This window comes from Odontesthes bonariensis, chromosome 9, assembly GCF_027942865.1.
Source record: "Odontesthes bonariensis isolate fOdoBon6 chromosome 9, fOdoBon6.hap1, whole genome shotgun sequence".
In the NCBI taxonomy this organism is placed as follows: domain Eukaryota; kingdom Metazoa; phylum Chordata; class Actinopteri; order Atheriniformes; family Atherinopsidae; genus Odontesthes; species Odontesthes bonariensis.
This window is the reverse complement of record NC_134514.1, coordinates 9236521-9256492: the sequence shown is the minus strand read 5'-3', so window position 1 is coordinate 9256492 and position 19972 is coordinate 9236521. Positions and strand designations below refer to the sequence as shown.

Genomic DNA, 19972 nt, shown 5'->3' with positions numbered 1-19972 from the left:
AATTCGCGAATTACATTTAATTTATAACTGAGCTCCCTTTTGGTTTCGATTAAAATATATCAAAAATGTGTTTGCCACAGCTGTAAAGTTCGGGTTAGATGACAAATTTCAGGTTGTTCAGCCGCTGGTAGCACAGCATCGATGTCCAACCGTCTGACCGTTTTAAAACAGCGCTGTCTCTTTAAATCCTCAGGGAGGGTCACTATTTGGCAGGAAGTTAGCTGCAGCTAACAGGAAGCCAAGTACTGAGGACACTTTGAGGAGCAGGAATTGGCAAAAAGCAACGAGTCCAAACACTGCTTCTTACTCGTTAACATCTTCCCCTGAAAAAGGTAATATAAAGATTGTAACAGTGAAACATTTAACTGTTTATTCCCGGTTTTTGTCGCATATTGTCCGTGTTGGCGATGCTGTATGTTAGCGTAGCGGGGGTTCGGCGCTTTGTATCAGCTCAGACATGGTTCAGGGTGCTTGCATTACTTCCAAGCAGACAACAGTTCAACAAATATTTCACTGTAGCAGTTTAGGAAGAGTTCAGGTTGGGTATAATGTGGCTGTTTGCCCTGTGCGGTGTGTGCATGGCTGTTTCTGCTGTGGCTCGGGTTTATTTACATCCTGTGTACAGCTCTAAGACGCTTACAGAAGCTTTGGAAACTCATGAAGGATTTATTCATTTGAGTACATACACCTGGCATTTATATACAAATTATACAAACTTTCCCTCTGCCTTACGGTAGTTGAACTGCGACTGGCCATTCTATGAGTTATTAGTCAATTTTGTGGAATATTTGGATTGTTAATGATCTAAACAAAGTAAAGTAATGTTTATCCTGCCGTAGCCTGCAATATTAGGTATTCTTTATCGTGCAGAGTAAAAATGGTAAACACATAAGAGTCTCACTTGTTTTGAGTCTGCAGTCTGTTCTTATCTAATTGAATAATATAAAATCCACTCTTGATTCCCTGGTGAAGAATAGGCAAATATTTTGAAAGGAGATGGGATGTCTCATTGTAACTAAAAATCATTGTGTGTATTTACTGAAGGCCTCAGTATTAAAAAATAACATCGATTGAATAAGCTTTGGTTAGTTTCTAACTGTGTTGCTCAGTTTTTAAAGCAAAAAAAGGTTAAACACACTAATCTTGATGTTCCAAATGGTTTGTTTTCTCTTGTGATGTGAGAATCCAGCTGCTTTATCAAGATACTATATTTTGATTTGTGGAGAAAAACAACAGCGTTTAATCATAAAAGATTTTAAACATGTGTCAGACACTGACTGGGTGAAACTGGGCAATAACCAGAACACATTTTGAGCGAAGTAGACTTTTAAAATCGAAGTGAACCAGCTTGGCGTGTGTAATCTCCTTCATCCTCTTTACAGGAGGAACAAGCAGTTTTCCACCTGTGTTTGAGGACAAGTCAAAAGCAGCAATGGTGAGTAGGAATCAGGAAAAACAGCTGAGTGGGGTACTGGAGACTGGAGTGAAACTCAGCTGTGTCATCTGCCTTATAACCCTGATTAAAATCAAACTGACACACGATGGGAAATATTTGCAAATCTCAGAATTCAATATTTTACTCGCAATAGAACACATTATTTTGAAATTGTTCTATAATTTGTTGAAGCAGATTTTTGTCGATTTCTGAAACTGAACCTCTGCCTCTCTAAACTGCTTATTTTTCCTCCAATCAAACCTGATGTTGACCTGTTGCCAAATAACCAAATACTCTGCAACATGTTACTCAGGATGTTTATTTTTACTGTCATCTCCTTTTCAGCCTTTTGTTGCTCCTGTTTGAACTTTTTTTTTTTTTTTAAGACGTGTTGCTGCCATCTAATTCAAGATGAACTTATATTTTTAATGAAATCGTTAAAAAAGTCTCACTCGACATTTGATATGTTTTCTATTTTCTGCCGTGAACAAAATATCTGTTTATTCCGTCTGTTTTATTTACATTTTATACAGTGTTCCAACCTAAGTGGGATTGTATGTAATGCATGAGAATGGAAACATGTTTCTGTGGCCCTTCAAAGCTACCAGTATTCTCCTTGTATCTCATACAGAGTGGCCTCCTTATTTCACTGCACCTCTTCTTTTTCCTCTCTGTGTCAGTCTTCAGCGGTGGATCTTAAAACCAAGGAGGAGAAGGATGCAGAGTTGGACAGACGAATCGAAGCCTTGAGGAAGAAGAATGAAGCTCTGGTCAAGAGGTATCAGGTAAGGAGATCTGAGATTTGTCTCACAAATACACACCGCATGTTTTTATTTCAGCCCAGGATACTAAAAGACTCATTAAGCACTCATTTATTGGTTATTATAAAGATGTATGCCAGAGTAATTGGAAAGTGTTATAAATAAATACGTTTTTCTGCTTTAGTCTTAAACTTGTGTTAATTTAGCAAGTTTTTTTTTTTTTTAACATTGCTTTGTTAATTTGTTCTTCTTGTATTTATTTCTGTATTATTTTCCTTTATATTCTATTGATCTGTTTACTTCATCATACATTTATTTATTTTTTTAACTGATTTTATTTACAGATTATGTATTTACTTCTGTTATTTTGTCCCCTTTTTATTTCCCAAAGCCTGTTTACTTCCATGTTTTCTTTGTACTTTTCCGTAAACATTTCTGCCTCATTAGCTCCTCTGGAAATGAGTGAATCTTTGATTTGGCACATCTTATTGGTCTCATTCTGCGACTCGGTCCCAACAGGAAATAGAAGAAGACAAAAAGAAAGCAGAGCAGGAGGGTATCGCCGTGACGACGCCTCGTAAACCCCGCCCCCATGAGCCGGAGACGGACAGGCGGAGGACGGAGAAAGAAAACTTCACCGTCACAGTCGACGTCTCTAAGCCTGCAGGGGTAAGGCATGATGGCGCTGTGTTAGAGGAACTGTGTGGGCTCCTCACACAGATTCTTGGTACTGTGATTAGTTTACCAACCGCACACCTGCCAGTCCACGCTGCAGGATTAGATTTACTTCTGAATTTAACCAAAATAACACGACTAAAACCTGTTCACAAAACCATATCAGCCTTACGATGAGAAGCATTTACACAAAACAGTTTAGGATTGGATGGTGTGGATGAATTTTTCTGACTCTACAAAAAGATGTGGGAAACTTCACCTTTGTGCCAAGTGGTCAATATTGTAGAAGTTTTGGAATCTGTAATAATTTCTGAATTATGCAGGTGGATTGTTAGAATTTATCAGGAAATATGAGCCAGAACAGTGTGAAAAAATGTGGACAAATATGTCCAGGCAGTCCACAAATCGCCCGGTAGTCACACGTAACGTCCGATGTTGGGACCAGATAACAAGAAGACCCGAGGCTGTCACCTTTGACCTGTTTGAGCGGGCCTAGGGTTGAACTTTTGTGTCCAAAAAACCCCACCACACACGTGGCTTTTGGCTGTTTTGGGAAAGGTTTCAGTGATAACTCAGTCCTTTATGGAGGTGAATTGAGTTTTAGATTGAAGAATGTCGAACACTGAACTGTGTAGAAAACGTTGGAGACATTCTGCTGCTTCTGACTTCCTCTGTGGGACATCACGGTGCATTTAAGCACAGCTGAGTTCACTGCACAGGCGTCGTCTTTCGGTTACTTGAATGCTGACTTGGTCAGATGAGGCTGCGTTTATAAAATCAGGATTTTATTAGAGCAGAGCGACCCTTAATGGGCTGATTTTCAGTCTGACATACAACTAAAACATGACACAGAGCAAATATCCTAAAAGTAACCACCGGTTTATGGTCTGATTTTTTTTTTATCTGCTTTCTGTTCGGTGTGTTTAGCCACACATGCAGGTCTGCTGCATACAGATTTGATTTGGCAAACATCAACTTGGCTGCTGTCTAAGAACAGAGCTGAGCTAATTGGGCCTGCTGTACTAACACGATGTTACAGAAGCAGATCCTGGTGCAGAATTAGCATTTTAAAGCACCGAAATGTCCAGAAGAACCACATCTGTAGTCTGTTCGTCCAGATCTCGATGCTCTTAGGCTACATTTACACTGTCAGTTAAATCTTACCCAATTCCGATTTTTTTTGCTCTCATGTGACACAGATCGTTATGTTAGATAGAAAAAGGACAAGGACGCATGCATTCGGATATTTTGAGTTCGGATACAGGCCTCCTTCATATGTGGAAATTTATCAGATACGAATCGGATATGTGACAATGCGACCGCCGTGTAAACAGGCAGATCGGATATTCTTACACATTGCGTTCCACACGTCATTAAATATGCGACAATTAAGATTTTTTGTCGCACGTGGTAAGCTAGTGAATGCGAGACGCATAAACATACAAGGAACATGTCGGAGGAGGTCAAAACCAACGAGGCTCAGTGGACAGTTGAGGAAGTGACCTGTCTTCTCGGTCTTTGGGGAGAGGAGGAGATACAAACCAAAATTAAAGGCGCCTATTCTAATAAATCAGTCTTTCAAGATATTTCTAACTGTTTGGTAAACACTTAAGTAGGCATGCGCGATGTTTCAGGTGATAGGCAAGTGTAATCGCGTGAATCAGATATGAGTCACATTATTAAAGTACGTGTAACCACACGTTAAAAAAAATCGGATTTAGGCAAAAAATCAGATCTGGGCATCAAGACTTGCAGTGTAAATGAAGCCTTAAAGTATTCAGCTCGCTTGGATCTGTTGCATCTTTATTTATCTGCCGCAAGGTTTTCAAGGAGATAACGTGCTACATGTGAACTCATGCTGGACACGCACATCGGTTTAGCTGCAGGAGTCGAGATTATTTCATGTGAACAATTGAGTCTGGACTTCTCTGTGTTAGACTGTCACACATGCACTTCACAACAAGGGATTTCCAAAGTCTGTAGTGTGGAAACTGCTGCTTGATTAGTGTTTTATTTTCCCCGTTGATCAACACCACATGTATTTGGAATAACGATGAGCCAGCGGATAGCAACATACACATCAGCAAAAAAATAAATGAGTGGAAGCAGCGAGGATTACAGCGCTCATCACCAGAGGATTACCTGCCGTGTTCACACGCTGCTGCACTTGCTTATCATCTGCAGTTGTTACCAGAGGGCCGGCTGCAGAATGCAGATGTTTATGCTCTCTCATGAAGCACTTCTGGAACCACGCCTGGGAAATTTCAGGCCTGTGGTGCTCCCGTCTTGGAGGAAAGGGGCGCAGCTGTCGTGTATTCGTCTGAGTGCCACACGAGCCTCCATCGAAGACTAGGAAATTATGTAAAAATGAAAAAAGCATCAGCACAGTGTGCAAATAACGATCATCGAAACCTAAGTCTTTGAATATTATTGTCAAGCTAAAACAGTAGAAGCAAAGTTAAACCTGTGATAATAGTTTCATCTGCCTCACAGACCAATAAAGAAAAAACAACCACAGCATAGACGTTGAAAGATGGCGGTCTCTGTAGCTGCTTCATGCTCCGTTATGTTCACCGGAGAGTCACCAGCTGTGTGAGCAGGTTGAAAAACAGCCTCTGCTGCAGCCAGACGCAGTGCTGACAGTGAACCACACAGAAGCGCTCTGCAGGTTCTTCACGCTCACTGATCGGGTCAGAAAACCTCCAGATAGTTCACCGGCCCCATTATTCATCATCTTGCTGGGGAAGCTCCCGGTACTCCTGATGTCTTTGGTGATAATCAGTTCCAAAGTGATGTTTAATGGTTCAGTGAGTTCCTGCTGAGGTCCACATTGACTCAGAATTTACCACTGATGACTGCATAAGCCCAGTGTTTAACCAAGGCGAAAAAGAGTCTGTCAGAGTCTTATTAACCTTTTATAATTCCAAACACATTACTGATCAGTGTGCTTCAAGAGCTCTGAGGCTCCTACTCTGTTGCTCCCATCGTCACCTGCCAGCTTCTCTCTACTCTCATCGGGTGGATTTGCATAATCTATTGCCCAGATTAGTCTTTTGTGTTACAAAAGCCTGCAGAAGCCTGAAATACAGACTTTAACCCTCATACCTGATTTAAAACACAACTTAATTTCTGAAAAGGGGACATTTTTGTCCTCTTTTAAAACGACCTAAAAACATCATATGTTAATATTTTTTCTGCTTTTTTTTCCGTAGATCTTTTATGCCGTTCTGATCATAACTACCAAGTTTTCAATTATTTTAAAAAATTTAACCCTTTAAATACTGGTTTATATGACGTAAACGCCAATTTCTGTAAAAAAAAAAGACAAAAAAAACAGCAAAAACTGCTATATTTTCAACATATAGAATGCAAAGTGGAATTGTTGAGCGGGAATAATTATGGTCTGGGACTATGATCAGCAACAACATTGATTTTTAGGGATTTTAAATTTTTTTGCTATGTCTGATTTAAAAAAACAAACAAACAACAAAAAAAAACTCCTTAATTTCTAAAAGAGGTTTTTTTTTCTACACAATGAAACATTGCATTGTATATGATGTGTGTTTGAAAGTACACCCCAAGTGGACAAAAATGTCCCCGATCAGGGATTACGATTAAATTTAGAAAAGATTTTATTTATTTATTTTTTCTCGGTTGCCGATCGGCACTTTATGTTCAACTCAGACTTTTACCACAGAACAGGGTGGCAGTTCAGTCTATAAATTACAATAAAACCTGTAATACAACCAAAGCTTTCAGACTGAGGTGTCACGTTGAAACGCCCGCTCTCATTGGAGGATGATGACTGCTTCTTACAGGAGAAGAGAGTCATCAACGACTGGAAACCTGGAACGCCTCGTGGGCGGAAGACCTCAGAGGAGAGCGAGGGTCCCAGAGGGCCGAGCGACGGCCACAGCCCCCCCAGGAGGACGGGGTCTGGACGACTGAGTTGGGGAAGTCAGAGAGGAGGAGGAGGAGGAGGTGGGGGAGGGGGAGGTGGAGGAGGAGGAGGTGGAGGTCGCCAAGAAAGGAGGGACCGAGAACCCAGAACACCAAGAGAGGGAGAGTCTGGAGACTCAGGAGGCCAGCAGGGTCGCAGGGGAGGCCGAAGAGCAAGAGGAGGAGGAGGAGGAGGAGGAAGAGGAGGAGGAAGAGGAAGAGGAGAAGAAGAAGAAGGGACACCAGGTGGCATGGACAGGAAGTCCAAGGTGGGTGCGAACTGTTGGGCTAAAGTTTATTTACTGATGCGCTTTGGCCATTGACAGGTTGACCTTAAGGAAAACCCGGTCGGCCTTCGTCGAGCTGGAAGCTGTGACCAGCAAATACGAATCTCCTTTAATGACTTCAAGAAAGCTTTAGAGTCTCATGTTTGCCGTTCTCTATGGTCTTCTACTTTTTACTGTCGATGCTACAGTAGCAGTTCTCGCTCCATTTCTATTCATTGTGCTGATTGACTACTTAATCAAATCAAATCAAATTTATTTGTATAGCACATTTCATGTACAAAACAATTCAAAGTGCTTTACATAAAATAAAAGCATTGCAGCAGGGAGTGGAACAAGCATTAACAATACATAAAAGAATATAAAGAGAAACAAATCAAATAATTTGAATGAATTTAAAAACAAGCAATGAGGAGATCAACAGTGTAGTCACTGGAAAACGTCTTCATCGTGTAACCAGCGATCAACTCTACACAATGACTGCACAGCAGCTGCCTGATGATGTTGATAATTATGTTTATTTACTAAAGTAAGCTGAACAGAGAAGAAATCCCCCTCATGAAATCTGGTTTCTGCAGTCCACAAGTCAGGACTGTAGAAACCAGGTTTCTTGCTTACGTGACCATGGAAATGAGTTATTTCAGTGCATATAAAGTAGATCTCTACATGAGAGAAGATTATGCATTATCCTGCACCAGAGGCAGATTCTGCCAAAGAAGTTTAACTTTGTCAACTGTGCAGATTTCTGGTGGATTACTGTGGAACATCTAGCATTTTCCTCACTGTTTAGCTCACGAATGACCCAAAAAATAACCAGTTTGTGATTTATTGCAGGATGGTTTTCAGTATTAATCTTGTTACAGTATTGATCTGTTACTGATGATGTCTTCGGGCAGGAATGGGAGGAGAAGAGGCGACAGAACATTGAGAAGATGAACGAGGAAATGGAGAAGATAGCGGAGTATGAGAGAGGACAACGGGTCAGAATCACTGTTTTCTTATTATATTTTTACCAGTTTGAATTTCCAACCTACAGAGACTGAACTGATCAAATGTGACGGTGGATAACGGTCTGAATTTTAAACCTCAGCACGATGGAGACAAGCCAATCCGTAACTTCTTGGACGATCCGAGACGTTCGGGCCCTGCACCGGACATAGACCGAAAGGAGGGCAGCAGGAGACACGTGCGGAACTGGGGAGGGCTGGACTTCGACAACGTGAAAACAGGATCCGAACTGGAGAGAGAATGGACCGTGAGTGATGACGACTCTTTAAATACACGTTCGTAAGAACAAACGTTAAACTTTGTGTGTCATATCTGTCTGTTCAGATAAATCTTCTTCAGCTCCATCGCTTAATCACTGGCATACTTCTCTCGGCCAACTAGCTTCTTTAGAAAGGTTATCATTTAAATTATTGAACAAAGTAGATGATTATGATGGAAAATGGGGCCCCTACCTGGCTTATATTCAATTAGCGACCCTATCCAGCTCAAATAGTTAGGCATCTGAATAGGCTTATACAGCTGAACTCGTGAAACTTCATGTCCAGATTTCGTTTGGCATCACTTTTGTTTGTATTTATTTTGTATTTATCTATTTTTTTTATTATTTTTTATTTATTTTATTTTTCACTAATATACTAATACTGATGTGTATGATTATATTTATATATATATTTTTTTCTTATTTGTTAATTTTTGTTTTGTATACATTCGTTCATTTTACTATTTAATTTTGTGTGTGTGTAATGTTGTATAATTCACTTGAAGTCACTTGTCAAGGACTGAATGTATATTGTATAATAATATAATGTGGATTATTGTTTGTTATTGTTTGAAAAATGAAAAAGTTTAAATCATTAAAAAAATAAAAAATATCTGTCTGTTCAGAGTCGGCGGCCCGGCCCGAAAGGTTCGGTGGACATGACCATGTCGATGACGGGCCGGGAAAGAGCCGAGTACCTGCGCTGGAAGAAGGAGCGCGAGCAGATTGATGAGGAGAGATTAGCACGCCATCGTAACGCCACAGGCCAGTGGAGACGAGAGTGGGACGCACAGAAGACGGAGAGCATGTAAGAAGCTGTGCAACATCTGTATCTGGATTAAATGTCATCGTCATTTTAACGTCTCGGAGTATAACCTCTACATACAACACAGAACTCACATCTGTGCAGAAAAACCTTGTTTATATGTCTCCAATTAAGCTTTGAACTATGGGCGAGTCTCTCAGGAAAGATGCGCTTTAAGGTGTAGAAAAGTCAGCTTCCGAGTCCTTTTACTCCTAGATGATTTCAATGTGGGACAGTCTCGAGTCTTGACCCATCAAAAGTTTGCAGATGGGACTAGAACACTGCATACCTTTTAGCATTTATTATTTGTACCAAAACAACAGAAAATATTGTGTCCGTGAAACCACTGGTGAGATTACACTGAGACACGTGAACAATTGAGAGCTATCACAGCAAGTTTGTGGATGACTTTTAGCTCTAAGAGAATGACAAACATTTGCCCAGCTATGTAGGAAAGGCTTTATAAGCTAAATGGACTTCTGGACAATGCCCGACACAGTCCAGCCAGACATAAAACATCCAGACAACAACATAAAATCCACTAAAACATGTTAAAAAGATTAGAAATAAGAAGGAAAAATTAAAACGGTTAAATGATTAAATAGTAATAGATCAAATTAATGATCTATTAAATTAAAAACATAATAAAACTTTAAGTGAAGGTGCAGATAAACTACAGGTTGTGCAGTTCAGTGAGTTTTCGTTGCGCTTTGTTCTGGGTCTAAAAAGCTTCGTCTGGATGGAAGAAGAAGCTTAAAAATCCCAGAACAAAGAATGTGAGTCATTTAAAATGGATTTATCTAAAGCCTGTAGTTGTCTTTTGTACAGGGACGAGTTCTTGTCTTTTTAAAGATGTTTGATCGAACCGTGACACCAAAGAAAAAGACGGGACCGATTCCTGAGTCGATTTAAAAAGCAGTAAAACGGGGTCATCATTATGCTGCGATCTGTTTGAAAGTTTCCCATCAGATCGGTTTAAGCCATGTTTCTGCTTCGTGTCCGATCTGGGACGACACACGAAAGTATGAATACAGCGTCCACACAGCCCCGAAAACATCAGACATGACTCGCATATATGGACAAAATAATGAAACTCATTTCAGTTGGGATAAAAATGGCAACCAAGAGGTTTGACTAAAAGGACACACTAATATCCAGCGTGTGTGTGTGTTTCCCTGCGGCTTTTTTGACAGGTTCAAAGAGGACCCATATGCGGCTCCTGAGGGGATCACACCTGAGCCAGGCAGCAGGAGAGGCGAGTCCACACACACTCCTGCTCACACATGCACCACAAACATGCTGAAACATACCCGTGACGCTTTTCCATTTCATGAACCCACTCGTCTGACATGATGTCACTGACACACGCATCCTAAATACCACCTCCCTCCTGCAGCTAATTAAGCTGGTTATGTAAATGCCTGCTGCATTTCCCCTGAGTCCAAATGAACTTCAGCTTTAATCTGGAGCCTTCGTAAAGACTCCACCTCTGTAAACACGTAAAAAAAACAGAACTCTTTTCAGAGAAAGATCTAGAAATGATTTAAATAAACATGTTGTAGCCTTTGTATTAAATTAAGCAAGCAAATATGTAAGTAAAGTCGTATGTAAGAATGATTTTAGTGTTTTTTCCTTTCACGTATGGTACAGTTTAAACTTGAGGAAGCCAGTTTGAACCCTTAGGGACACAGACTTCGTCTCAGAGGAGCTTTGGGACTTAATCTTGTTCTTGACTGTTTATAAAGTAATTTACTGTGGTTGCCCTCCCCAAGTGAAGGTTTGCTTCACTCCTTCAGGGTCCAGTTTAGTTTATTTTCTTTACACTCGTTTCTTGGTATTGTGATGCAGATATGAGGATGTTTTTGACTCCCGGATGTTAGTCTGAACTCATTAGAATTTAAATGTAAATGATAAATAAATAAAATGATAAAAGATAGAGCATTGTTTAATATACTGATCAGATGATATCATTCTTGGGCTGCAGTCCAACACACATGAGTTAATATCAGTTTACTACAACTTACAACTGGTGCAGGGTATCGTTACCGAGCTCCTGAATCGATCCAAAACAGATTTAGCTTGGAGATGAAAGAGGTTTTCACAGAAATGGTTGCTTTGCTTTTGTGTGAAGCTCCTCTCAGTCGGCATACTTTTTTATATCCAACATGCTGCCACACATCTGTCGGTGTCTGTTATCGCTCTGCTCGCAGGCAGCGCAGGTTCTTCCGGGCTCTTTTGTTGATCTATGTTGGGAGATTAATCGTGTGATTCTAGTCTCATGAGTGCAGCACAAATGATGCTGAAAATAGCTTTTTTTAATTTTTATTTGAATCCAGCACTCGTTACAACCGCTAACATCTGTTTTTTGTCTTATTTGGGGAGCAATACAATCAACATTTACAGATACTAGGGCTGGGCGAGTTAGCTCGTTAGTTATTTAACGCCGATAAATATTTTATCGCGCATTAACACAGTTTTTTTTTTTTAATATATATATATATATAGAATTTTTTGGGGCTTTTGTGCCTTTCATGGATAGGAAAGTTCAGAGAGACAGGAAGTAGGGGGCAGAGAGAGGGGGAACGACATGCAGCACAGGGCTGTCCGATGAAGGACTCGAACCGGGGCCAGCTGCAGCGAGAACTATAGCCTCTTGTACAGGGGGCGCCTGCTCAACCCACTACGCCACGGACCACCCGTTTTTTTTTATTTTTTAAATTTTATTTTATTTTGTAAAAGTCTGTTGCTGTCTGCTGCGGGAACCGGAAAAGAAAGTAATCGGCGGATCCACCAAACATGGAGAAGGGTACGGAACTTTTACTCGGCCATTTTCATGTTAAAGTTCTTCCAGACGGCGGAGTCGACAGAACCAAAGTCATCTGTAAACACTGCCAAGTTGAATTGTCTTCTCACCGTAGTAGTTCCAGTCTAAAATATCACTTAAAGGCAAAACACACAACTGATAGCAGCAAGTCATTCAAGGAAACAGACAGTGGAGCGAGGCTTCTACATAAAAACTACAGAAAGATGCTGATGTTAAAAGTGTGTTTGCACAACAAATGTTATGGCACTTTCATTCATATGGCAGCACATTTAAAATAAAACTAAATGCTAAAGGCTATACACTACTTTTGAATTAATTTTTAGATTTTGCGTACAAATGCGATTAATTGTGATTAATCAGGGAAATCATGTGATTAATTAGATTGATTAATTTGAGTCGTTGCCCAGCCCTAGCAGATACTTATCGGCTCCTGCTCTGATTAGCTGTAATTTTAATGGTGACACTCGGGTTATTATACACTAACTGTCACCTCTGTTTTTAATACTTGAAGCAAACATGGAGGTGATAGACGCTCATTCTCTCCAGCAGCAGCTTCTTCAGCTCCATCGAGTCATTTGTGAACTGAGACCAAATATCTTATAGATTAGCCAAGAGGTGATTGCAGTGGTTTGAATGGTTTTCATGCCACGGCATTGTCCTCATCTCATGTGTTTACTGTGTGTGCGTTAGTCACGATGTTGTAACGTGTCTGTGTGTCCTTTCTGCAGCGTGGGGCCGTAACTCTCGCACAGAGCCTCGGGGCAGGGCATCAGGTTAGACCACAGCATGGGACTGAGATTACAACCTCGGGCTAAAATGATGGAAACACCACAGTGGGAGGATATTCATTCAGCTTTTTTAGCCTGAAATTAGACTTAATTATTAGATTTGATAGCTTAACATTCAAATTTAAACTGTCTTATTATCTGAGATGGAGTCGCCTTGTAATTTGTATTATTTAAACAAAAACCTGCACAGGTCTAAATATGCAAATCGTTGTGCGGTTAACAGGAAGTTCCTGCAGAGGTTAACGAGCTTTTGCTGGCGGCTGATTGACAGGAAACATGGCCCCAACAAGAGAGCTGTTAGTGGAAACAATGGGAAGGGTTATAAAACTCCTTCAAGAAGGGATTTCAACCAGAAGATGTTTGCGTTTCCCAGTCAGCTGTGTTGAAAATTAGGAGCAAGTATAAACAAAATGGGAAGGTTGTGAAAAGGAAACATACGGGTCGACGAGGAGTCAAAGAGATAGAAAATGTGCAGAAACTTCAGATTGTTCACGTTCTAATTTAAATGCGACTGCCATCAAAGTGACGTCACACACGTGTGCGTATCTATTCTGACGTTGTTGTGCAATCGGAGACGTCAAAATTCCGAGGATTTTAATTATCCACATTTGATCTCGCCGCGTCCCGCCTCCTCCGGCGCAGAATTGTTTGATGAAACGCGCCACGACCGTTTTAGACTGAGGTTGCAGTCTGATGGCGGTCACATTTAAATTCTAAAGTGAACAACCATGCAAAGAAAAAGAGATCTGAGCGTTAAGATCTGCAGTGGGAACGTAGCCTTTGGCTGCAGTTTGTGAGCGAACTGTAAGAGGGACTTCTATCCAGAAAAGCCAAATATAAACCCTCCTAATGTGGTGGTTCCGAATGCTTTTTGCCTGGAGTTGTTGTGGTTTGTTTTTGCTCTTTTTGTGTGTTTGCAGTGCAGCAGCTGCACCCAAAACCAAACTCACCTCTGACTCTTTAACCCCGACTCATCAGATCTTTGAAGTTATTTTTTTATCATACTTGGTTCACTGTTGAAATATGGAAGAAAAAGTCCAAATAAACTTTTATTACTAAAAAAGTATGTATAGTCTTATATTACAATTATACAATATCCTGCTTTAACTGCTAGGCAGCAATTCCAACTGTTGATTGATTTTTTTACTGGTTTTTGCCCCTAATTTTGCAAGTTTTCTTAAATATTTGAGCTTCTGAATGTCCTGAGGAGCCAAAACTGAAATTTGGGAGCTGTTTAAAAGCTTCTGACCGCACGTAAAACAACCTCAGCTTGTGTTTGTTGATAATTGTTTGTGCTACTTAAATCCTGTTCCTATCTTCCGGGCCTTTTTTTTATTGCTTTGAATAATTTCTAACTGCTTTCCCCTATTTGGACTTCCATTTATAACTGAGTGTGAAGTTTAGGTTATAAGGTGACACCTGTACCAGTGCGCTGGCTTTGGCTCTTTTGTGTTCATAAGATTTTTTTTCCACCATTTCTAATTTATGGAACGACTCGAGACCTTTTCACAGCCCCAGGGTGCTCTGTTCAGTCTCTCATCTTCATCCTCTTTATTCTTTCTCCTCACTTATTCCTTCATCTCTCTTGTTCTTGTATCTGTCTCTCTCTGACCTTTTTTTTCCCCTCCATCACACCCTCCCTTTTCATCCTCTTACACTTCTCCACCTCCTCATCCCATCCCTGTCAGAGTTTTCCATCTGTGACCTTCCATCTTCTGCTCATCCTCACTCCCTTCCCGGCTCTCTAATTGCTCCTTAATCTTTGTTTTTTCGTTCTTTCAGACCTGTTTTTCATGATCCTTCTTCCTTTTGCAGTTTTCTTTCCCCTCTTCTTGACCTCTCTGACTCATTTATTCCTCACTCACCTCTTCATCTGTTCCATCTCTCTGACTTTGAATGTTTTTTTTATCAACAAAACCTTCTGTACATGCATGTATTCCAACATATTTTTTCCTTGAACTCTCTCTTTTAATCTAAAAATTCAAATTTACACCAATTCAGCTTAAAACAGCAGTCCTACAATAAATCATACCTTCATGGAGGTTATGATAAGTTTTTACTGAAACTCCTAAGTGTGATCATTTTGAGGCTGCAGGCTTTGGAGCTGTAAAGGTTTGAGACAATCACAATCATCTTTCCAGAGATAATTGTCCTGAAAGAAGTTTAAAATATCTATTTCTTCTATGTTGCACACAGTCCGTCTGCAGCTCTCTTCATTCCTCTTTCACAGTTACACGATGTGCCACGTTGAAGACGGGTAAGATATTAGAATCTCCCCTCCCCTGCCCTTTAATCCATCCGTCACAGCAGACGTTTGACCTTGTGCCAGACTTCAGATTGACTCTGCAGCAGTTTTGAGCTGCTATCAGAAGAGTCACGACTCTCAGGTTATGTAAGAAGTCGACTGTCAGACTGCAGCAGCTGAAAGAGGAGGAAGTGATGGAGTGATGCACCTCACTTTATATTTATATAGAACATATTCAGCATGAGTATAATCTGATTTTGTGTCATGATGATGAAAATGACTCCAAAGACAATATGGGACTCATTGTGGTTCATCAACATGACTATTGGTGTCTCCTTTTATAATTGAGCTACTAATAGATGGATCTTTTTTTTATATATCTGAGTATATCTGACCTTTGAAAGCTGCTTCTTCATATAACGTCCTGCAGATTATAAGACAGCGGTTGTTTAAACACTTCTTCTTTCACTCCCTCCTCTAAAATCATCCAACTTGCTGCAGCAGAATCTCTTAGATTAACTCTTACCATAAATCTCCCCAACAGACGACAGCAAGCGGCCTCCCAAAGTGCCGACATTTGGAGACTTCCTGTCCCAGGGCAGGAGCCAGGGGTCCCGAGGGGACCGGAGAGGAGGAAGGGGCCGAGGACAGAAGCAGAGCTACAGGTAAATCTGAGATCTAACAGACGATGGGAGGCGTTTCTTTATCTCTTTCAAAGTCTACCAACCATAAAGGAGACCATACTGGTCAGTAAAATTTCAGTTCAATACAATTCATTGTTATGCAGTCATAATCCAGTCCAGTTATTTAAATTCAAACTTAGTCAAATTCATACATAGCTAAGGAAACCAACAGATGGCACTGAGACTTCTCTTTGATCTAATCTCCCGTCCTGAACGTGCACGAGGCGACTGTGGAGAGAAAAAAAACTCCCTTTTTAACAGGAAGAAACCTCCATCAGAACCAGAACCAGGAAGGGCGGCCATCTGCCTCCACCAGCTGGGGGGGAGAGGTCAGGAAAGAGGGGACAACAAGCTCCATAACACCAGGACAGGGATACCTGCTGAGAGAGAGAAACACAAGCTAATGACAACAATGGAGAGTAAAGACAGGTGCATCATGGGAGGTCCCCCAGCAGTCTGGGCCTATAGCAGCGTAACTATGGGATGTTTCAGGGTCACCATTGATGATTCAGAACAGAAAATAACAGCCACACTTAACAGAGCTAATGAGAATATACAACTTCACAACTGATTGTAAGTTAAGGGAGCAAGAAAGGGAGAAAAGAGACTAAAAATGATGGTTATAATCTTCCATTACCAGGTATATGGTGGTATCTGAATTAGTTGAGCCAGGAAAGATCCTAAAGGAAAGTTTTTAGTCTAATCCCAATGTGGAGAGATCAGCCTCTGAATACAAAGTGGGAGCTGGTTCCTCAGGAGAGGGGCTCTGCCTTCTGTTTTACTCCTTCTGTTTTTAAGCCCTGTGGGAGCAAAGTGCTCCGCTGGGACTATAAGATCATACAGATATGATGGAGATAGGTTGATTAGAGCTTTTTAAGTAAGGAAGAAGGATTTAAAAACCCAATTCTGAATTTTACTGGTAGATAGTGAAGATATTCCATCATAGGTGGGATATGAAGGTCCTGGAGAGACTGTTGACCCACCTGTGTAAGCAAACCAGCACACATCAGGACCCCCTGCAGTTTGCTTATCGCCATGGAGTTGGAGTTGAAGACGCTATCATACACCTGCTTCAACAAACCCACTGTCATCTGGACAAAGCAGGCAGCACTGTGAGGATCATGTTCTTTGATTTCTCCAGTGCATTTAACACAATCCAGCCTGATCTGCTTAGTCTGAAACTCCAGAAGACTCAGGTGGAGGCCTCAACAATCACCTGGATTAATGACTACCTGACAAACAGACCACAGTTTGTCAGACTGAAGAATTGTGTGTCTAACCAGGTGATCAGCAGCACAGGAGCACCACAGGGGACTGTACTCTCACCATTCCTTTTCACTCTGTACACTTCAGACTTCCAGTACAAGTCAGACTCCTGTCATCTACAGAAATATTCAGATGACTCTGCAGTGGTCGGGTGTATCAGAGATGGACAAGAAGTACAAGAGTACAGAGAGCTGGTGGACCGCTTTGTGGCATGGTGTGGGAACAATCATCTCATCTTGAATGTTAACAAAACAAAGGAGATGATTGTAGATTTCAGGAGAAACAGGGTCAGATCAAACCCTGTTTCCATCATGGGAGAAGAAGTGGAGGTGGTTGAGGAATATAAATACCTTGGTGTTCATGTGGACAACAGACTGGACTGGAGACACAACAGTGAAGCAATCTACAAGAAAGGACAGAGCAGACTGTACTTCTTGGGGAAGCTAAGGTCCTTCAAGGTTTGCAGCAAGATGTTGCAGATCTTCTGTCTGTTGTTCAAGTCTGTTGTTGAGAGCGTCATTTCCTCTTGCCTCATCTGTTGGGGCAGCAGCATCAGAACCAGGGACCTAAAAAGACTCAACAACCTGATAAAGAAGGCTGGTTCTGTTCTGGGGACGACTGTGGAACCTCTGGAGACAATAATGCAAAGAAGGATTTTGCATAAAATCAAGAGAATTATGGACAACCCTGAACATCCTCTCCATGAGACTGTTATCGGAAAACAGAGTCTCTTCAGTCAAAGGCTTCTTCAGTTTGGATGCAAAACGGACCGCTACAGGAAATCTTTCCTGCCCACAGCCATCAGCATCTATAATAACTCTTTGATTTAATTGAGCTACATCAACATTTAATTTCCCTCTGGGATAAATAAAGTATTTTTGAATTGAATTTGAATTGAATTGAATTGAATATAGTTTCATGCTGTTTCCTTTCAGTACTCTCATTGAGACTTCTTGATTACAAAAGTCCAGTCTAGAAGTAACAAACACATGTGCCAGGATAATCCCCAACATAGCAGTTTTTACAGCTAAAAGAAAGTAGATTTGTTTGGTGTGTGAATTCAAGGTTAAATCTTGGTTCCTGGGGGAGTTTTATGGCAAAAAAATTCACTTCTATTTGTGGATACAGCAAAAATAATGGGATTTCTACCACAGGATGATGTTAGTTTTTAATGCAGTGTTGCATTAGCTTGAACATGGATACTTATTCACTGTGAGTGAGTATGTGTGAGGGTGAATAATAATAAAAATACATTTTATTTTTAAAAAAGCTGCTTGAAACAGAAGGGTTTTGAGTAAGTAATTCAAGTAATTCTGAATTTAACTGGGAGCATCTCTGGGATGCTCTTTGTTTTCATACCCAGTTACTGACGCACAGTGAATTAAACTGATTAGCAGGAACAGGAATATTTATTACGTCATAAACATAATTACTATAGAAGTCTCCTGCTTTTTTGGAAACATGAACAAATCCTCAATCCGAAGAAGCTTCAACTTACAAGTTAAATAAATGATGAGCTGTTGTGTCAATACTTTTTATCGTCTGATAACTCACCAGGTATTTGGGCTCCATCATTCAATAATGGTTTCAGTATTCAATGCAAATTTTACAGAGATGTTCTGTGTTATTTTAACCTCTGTGTGTCTCAAGTGTTGAGTTCGAACACTGATGCTAAACCTCTGATTCTGTTGACAGTATGCACGACAACCGCTGGGAAGGAGAGAAGGAAGAGGAGGAGGAGGAGGAGGAGGAGGAGAAACAAAAGGATGACAAGATAAAGAGAGAGGAGAAAACTAAAAAGAAGAAGGAGGAGGAAGAAAAGCCCAAACAGCCCATGAGACAGAAGGTAGAGGGGCTTTATTGGCATTGAAATTAGTAATGAAGGAGGGAGATTAGGAGAAAAGACATTTTCCATCCATCTATAGATATGTTTATAATGTCGGATGCCATCACTGCTTGTTTGTTAAATTAGGGGTTCATAAGGAAAACCCCACTGAGTTATCACCTGACTTCTTACTGGTCCCTAAAACTCCAGTTCGGTCTTACTGCTCTGATGGCAACAAGTTACTGATAGCCAAGATTTAAGCAAAATCTGGGAACAGGGAGAGGATTTTTGCTGCTATAAAACCAGATAATTTCCATCCAAAGCTGAAAAATTCCCAGAAATGCTGAACGTATAAGCAGGTGTTCGTCAAAACAAAGCAGCCAAAAAGTCAGTTGAGATTACGTCCCCTTTAATCCCCTCATCCGGCCTTTTCTCAGGTGGAGGAGAAGAATGGAGACGGGGCAGGTGATGATGATGAAGGCTGGGAGGATGCCAGTGATGGAGAGGAAGAGGAGGAAGTAGCGGAGGAGGGAATCTATTCAGAGCACGACCCCAGGGACGATGAGAAGAAAGACACCGGGAAAGAGAAACGAGGCAAGAGCAAGGACGGCTCGCCTGCGCTTTCCAAGCCTCGATCACGAACGACATCGGCGGGAAGCCCCAAAGAGCAGCGGACGCCCAGGCCGAAGGTCCACATCCCCCCACCTACGGCAGTTCAGGAGTCACCAGAGGGAGGCAAACCCCTCAGCCCCTTCCTGCCGCTGGACGGCCACCAGCCGGTGACAGACTGGGGGGAGGAGATGGAGATGCTGTCGCCCCGCAGCAGCATGGGGGGCGAGAGCCCGCTGAAGCCCTCCAGCACTGAATCCAGCCCCCCCCAGAAGAAGGACCGGGAGGAAGAGAAGGAGGAGGAGAGCAGAGCTGCCAGCTCCAATAAACCGACTGAGCCACAGAAAGAGGAGCATGCAGGTGGGACACACACACACACCTCAGTGGGCAGCACAGCTGTGTCAACAGCAGCACAAAAACAGCTAAAAATCTCACCAACACATCGGCTGTGTTCGAAACCGCATACTTCTCCTACTACTCCCACTACTCCTACTAACTTTTTGAGTTAGTATGCGAGTTTAAGTAAGCAAGAAGTTCCCGGATGCATACTAGATTCTCTGAAATGT

General features: G+C 41.3%; 1 protein-coding gene across 1 annotated transcript in view; it reads left to right on the top strand.

The window, feature by feature from the left end:
* Positions 1 to 229: 229 nt before the first annotated feature.
* The window catches only part of ccdc9 (coiled-coil domain containing 9), a 31681-nt gene continuing 11938 nt past the window's right edge, over positions 230 to 19972 (top strand). Inside the window, exons 1-15 of the mRNA XM_075474570.1 lie at positions 230 to 332; positions 1383 to 1435; positions 2116 to 2220; positions 2716 to 2865; positions 6690 to 6852; positions 6883 to 7079; positions 7991 to 8074; positions 8185 to 8349; positions 8988 to 9169; positions 10360 to 10421; positions 12719 to 12763; positions 15009 to 15035; positions 15568 to 15688; positions 18668 to 18818; positions 19235 to 19766. Coding sequence (XP_075330685.1) covers positions 1433 to 1435; positions 2116 to 2220; positions 2716 to 2865; positions 6690 to 6852; positions 6883 to 7079; positions 7991 to 8074; positions 8185 to 8349; positions 8988 to 9169; positions 10360 to 10421; positions 12719 to 12763; positions 15009 to 15035; positions 15568 to 15688; positions 18668 to 18818; positions 19235 to 19766 — 1987 coding nt within the window. The 5' untranslated portion in view covers positions 230 to 332; positions 1383 to 1432. The remainder of the gene's footprint in view (positions 333 to 1382; positions 1436 to 2115; positions 2221 to 2715; positions 2866 to 6689; positions 6853 to 6882; positions 7080 to 7990; positions 8075 to 8184; positions 8350 to 8987; positions 9170 to 10359; positions 10422 to 12718; positions 12764 to 15008; positions 15036 to 15567; positions 15689 to 18667; positions 18819 to 19234; positions 19767 to 19972) is intronic.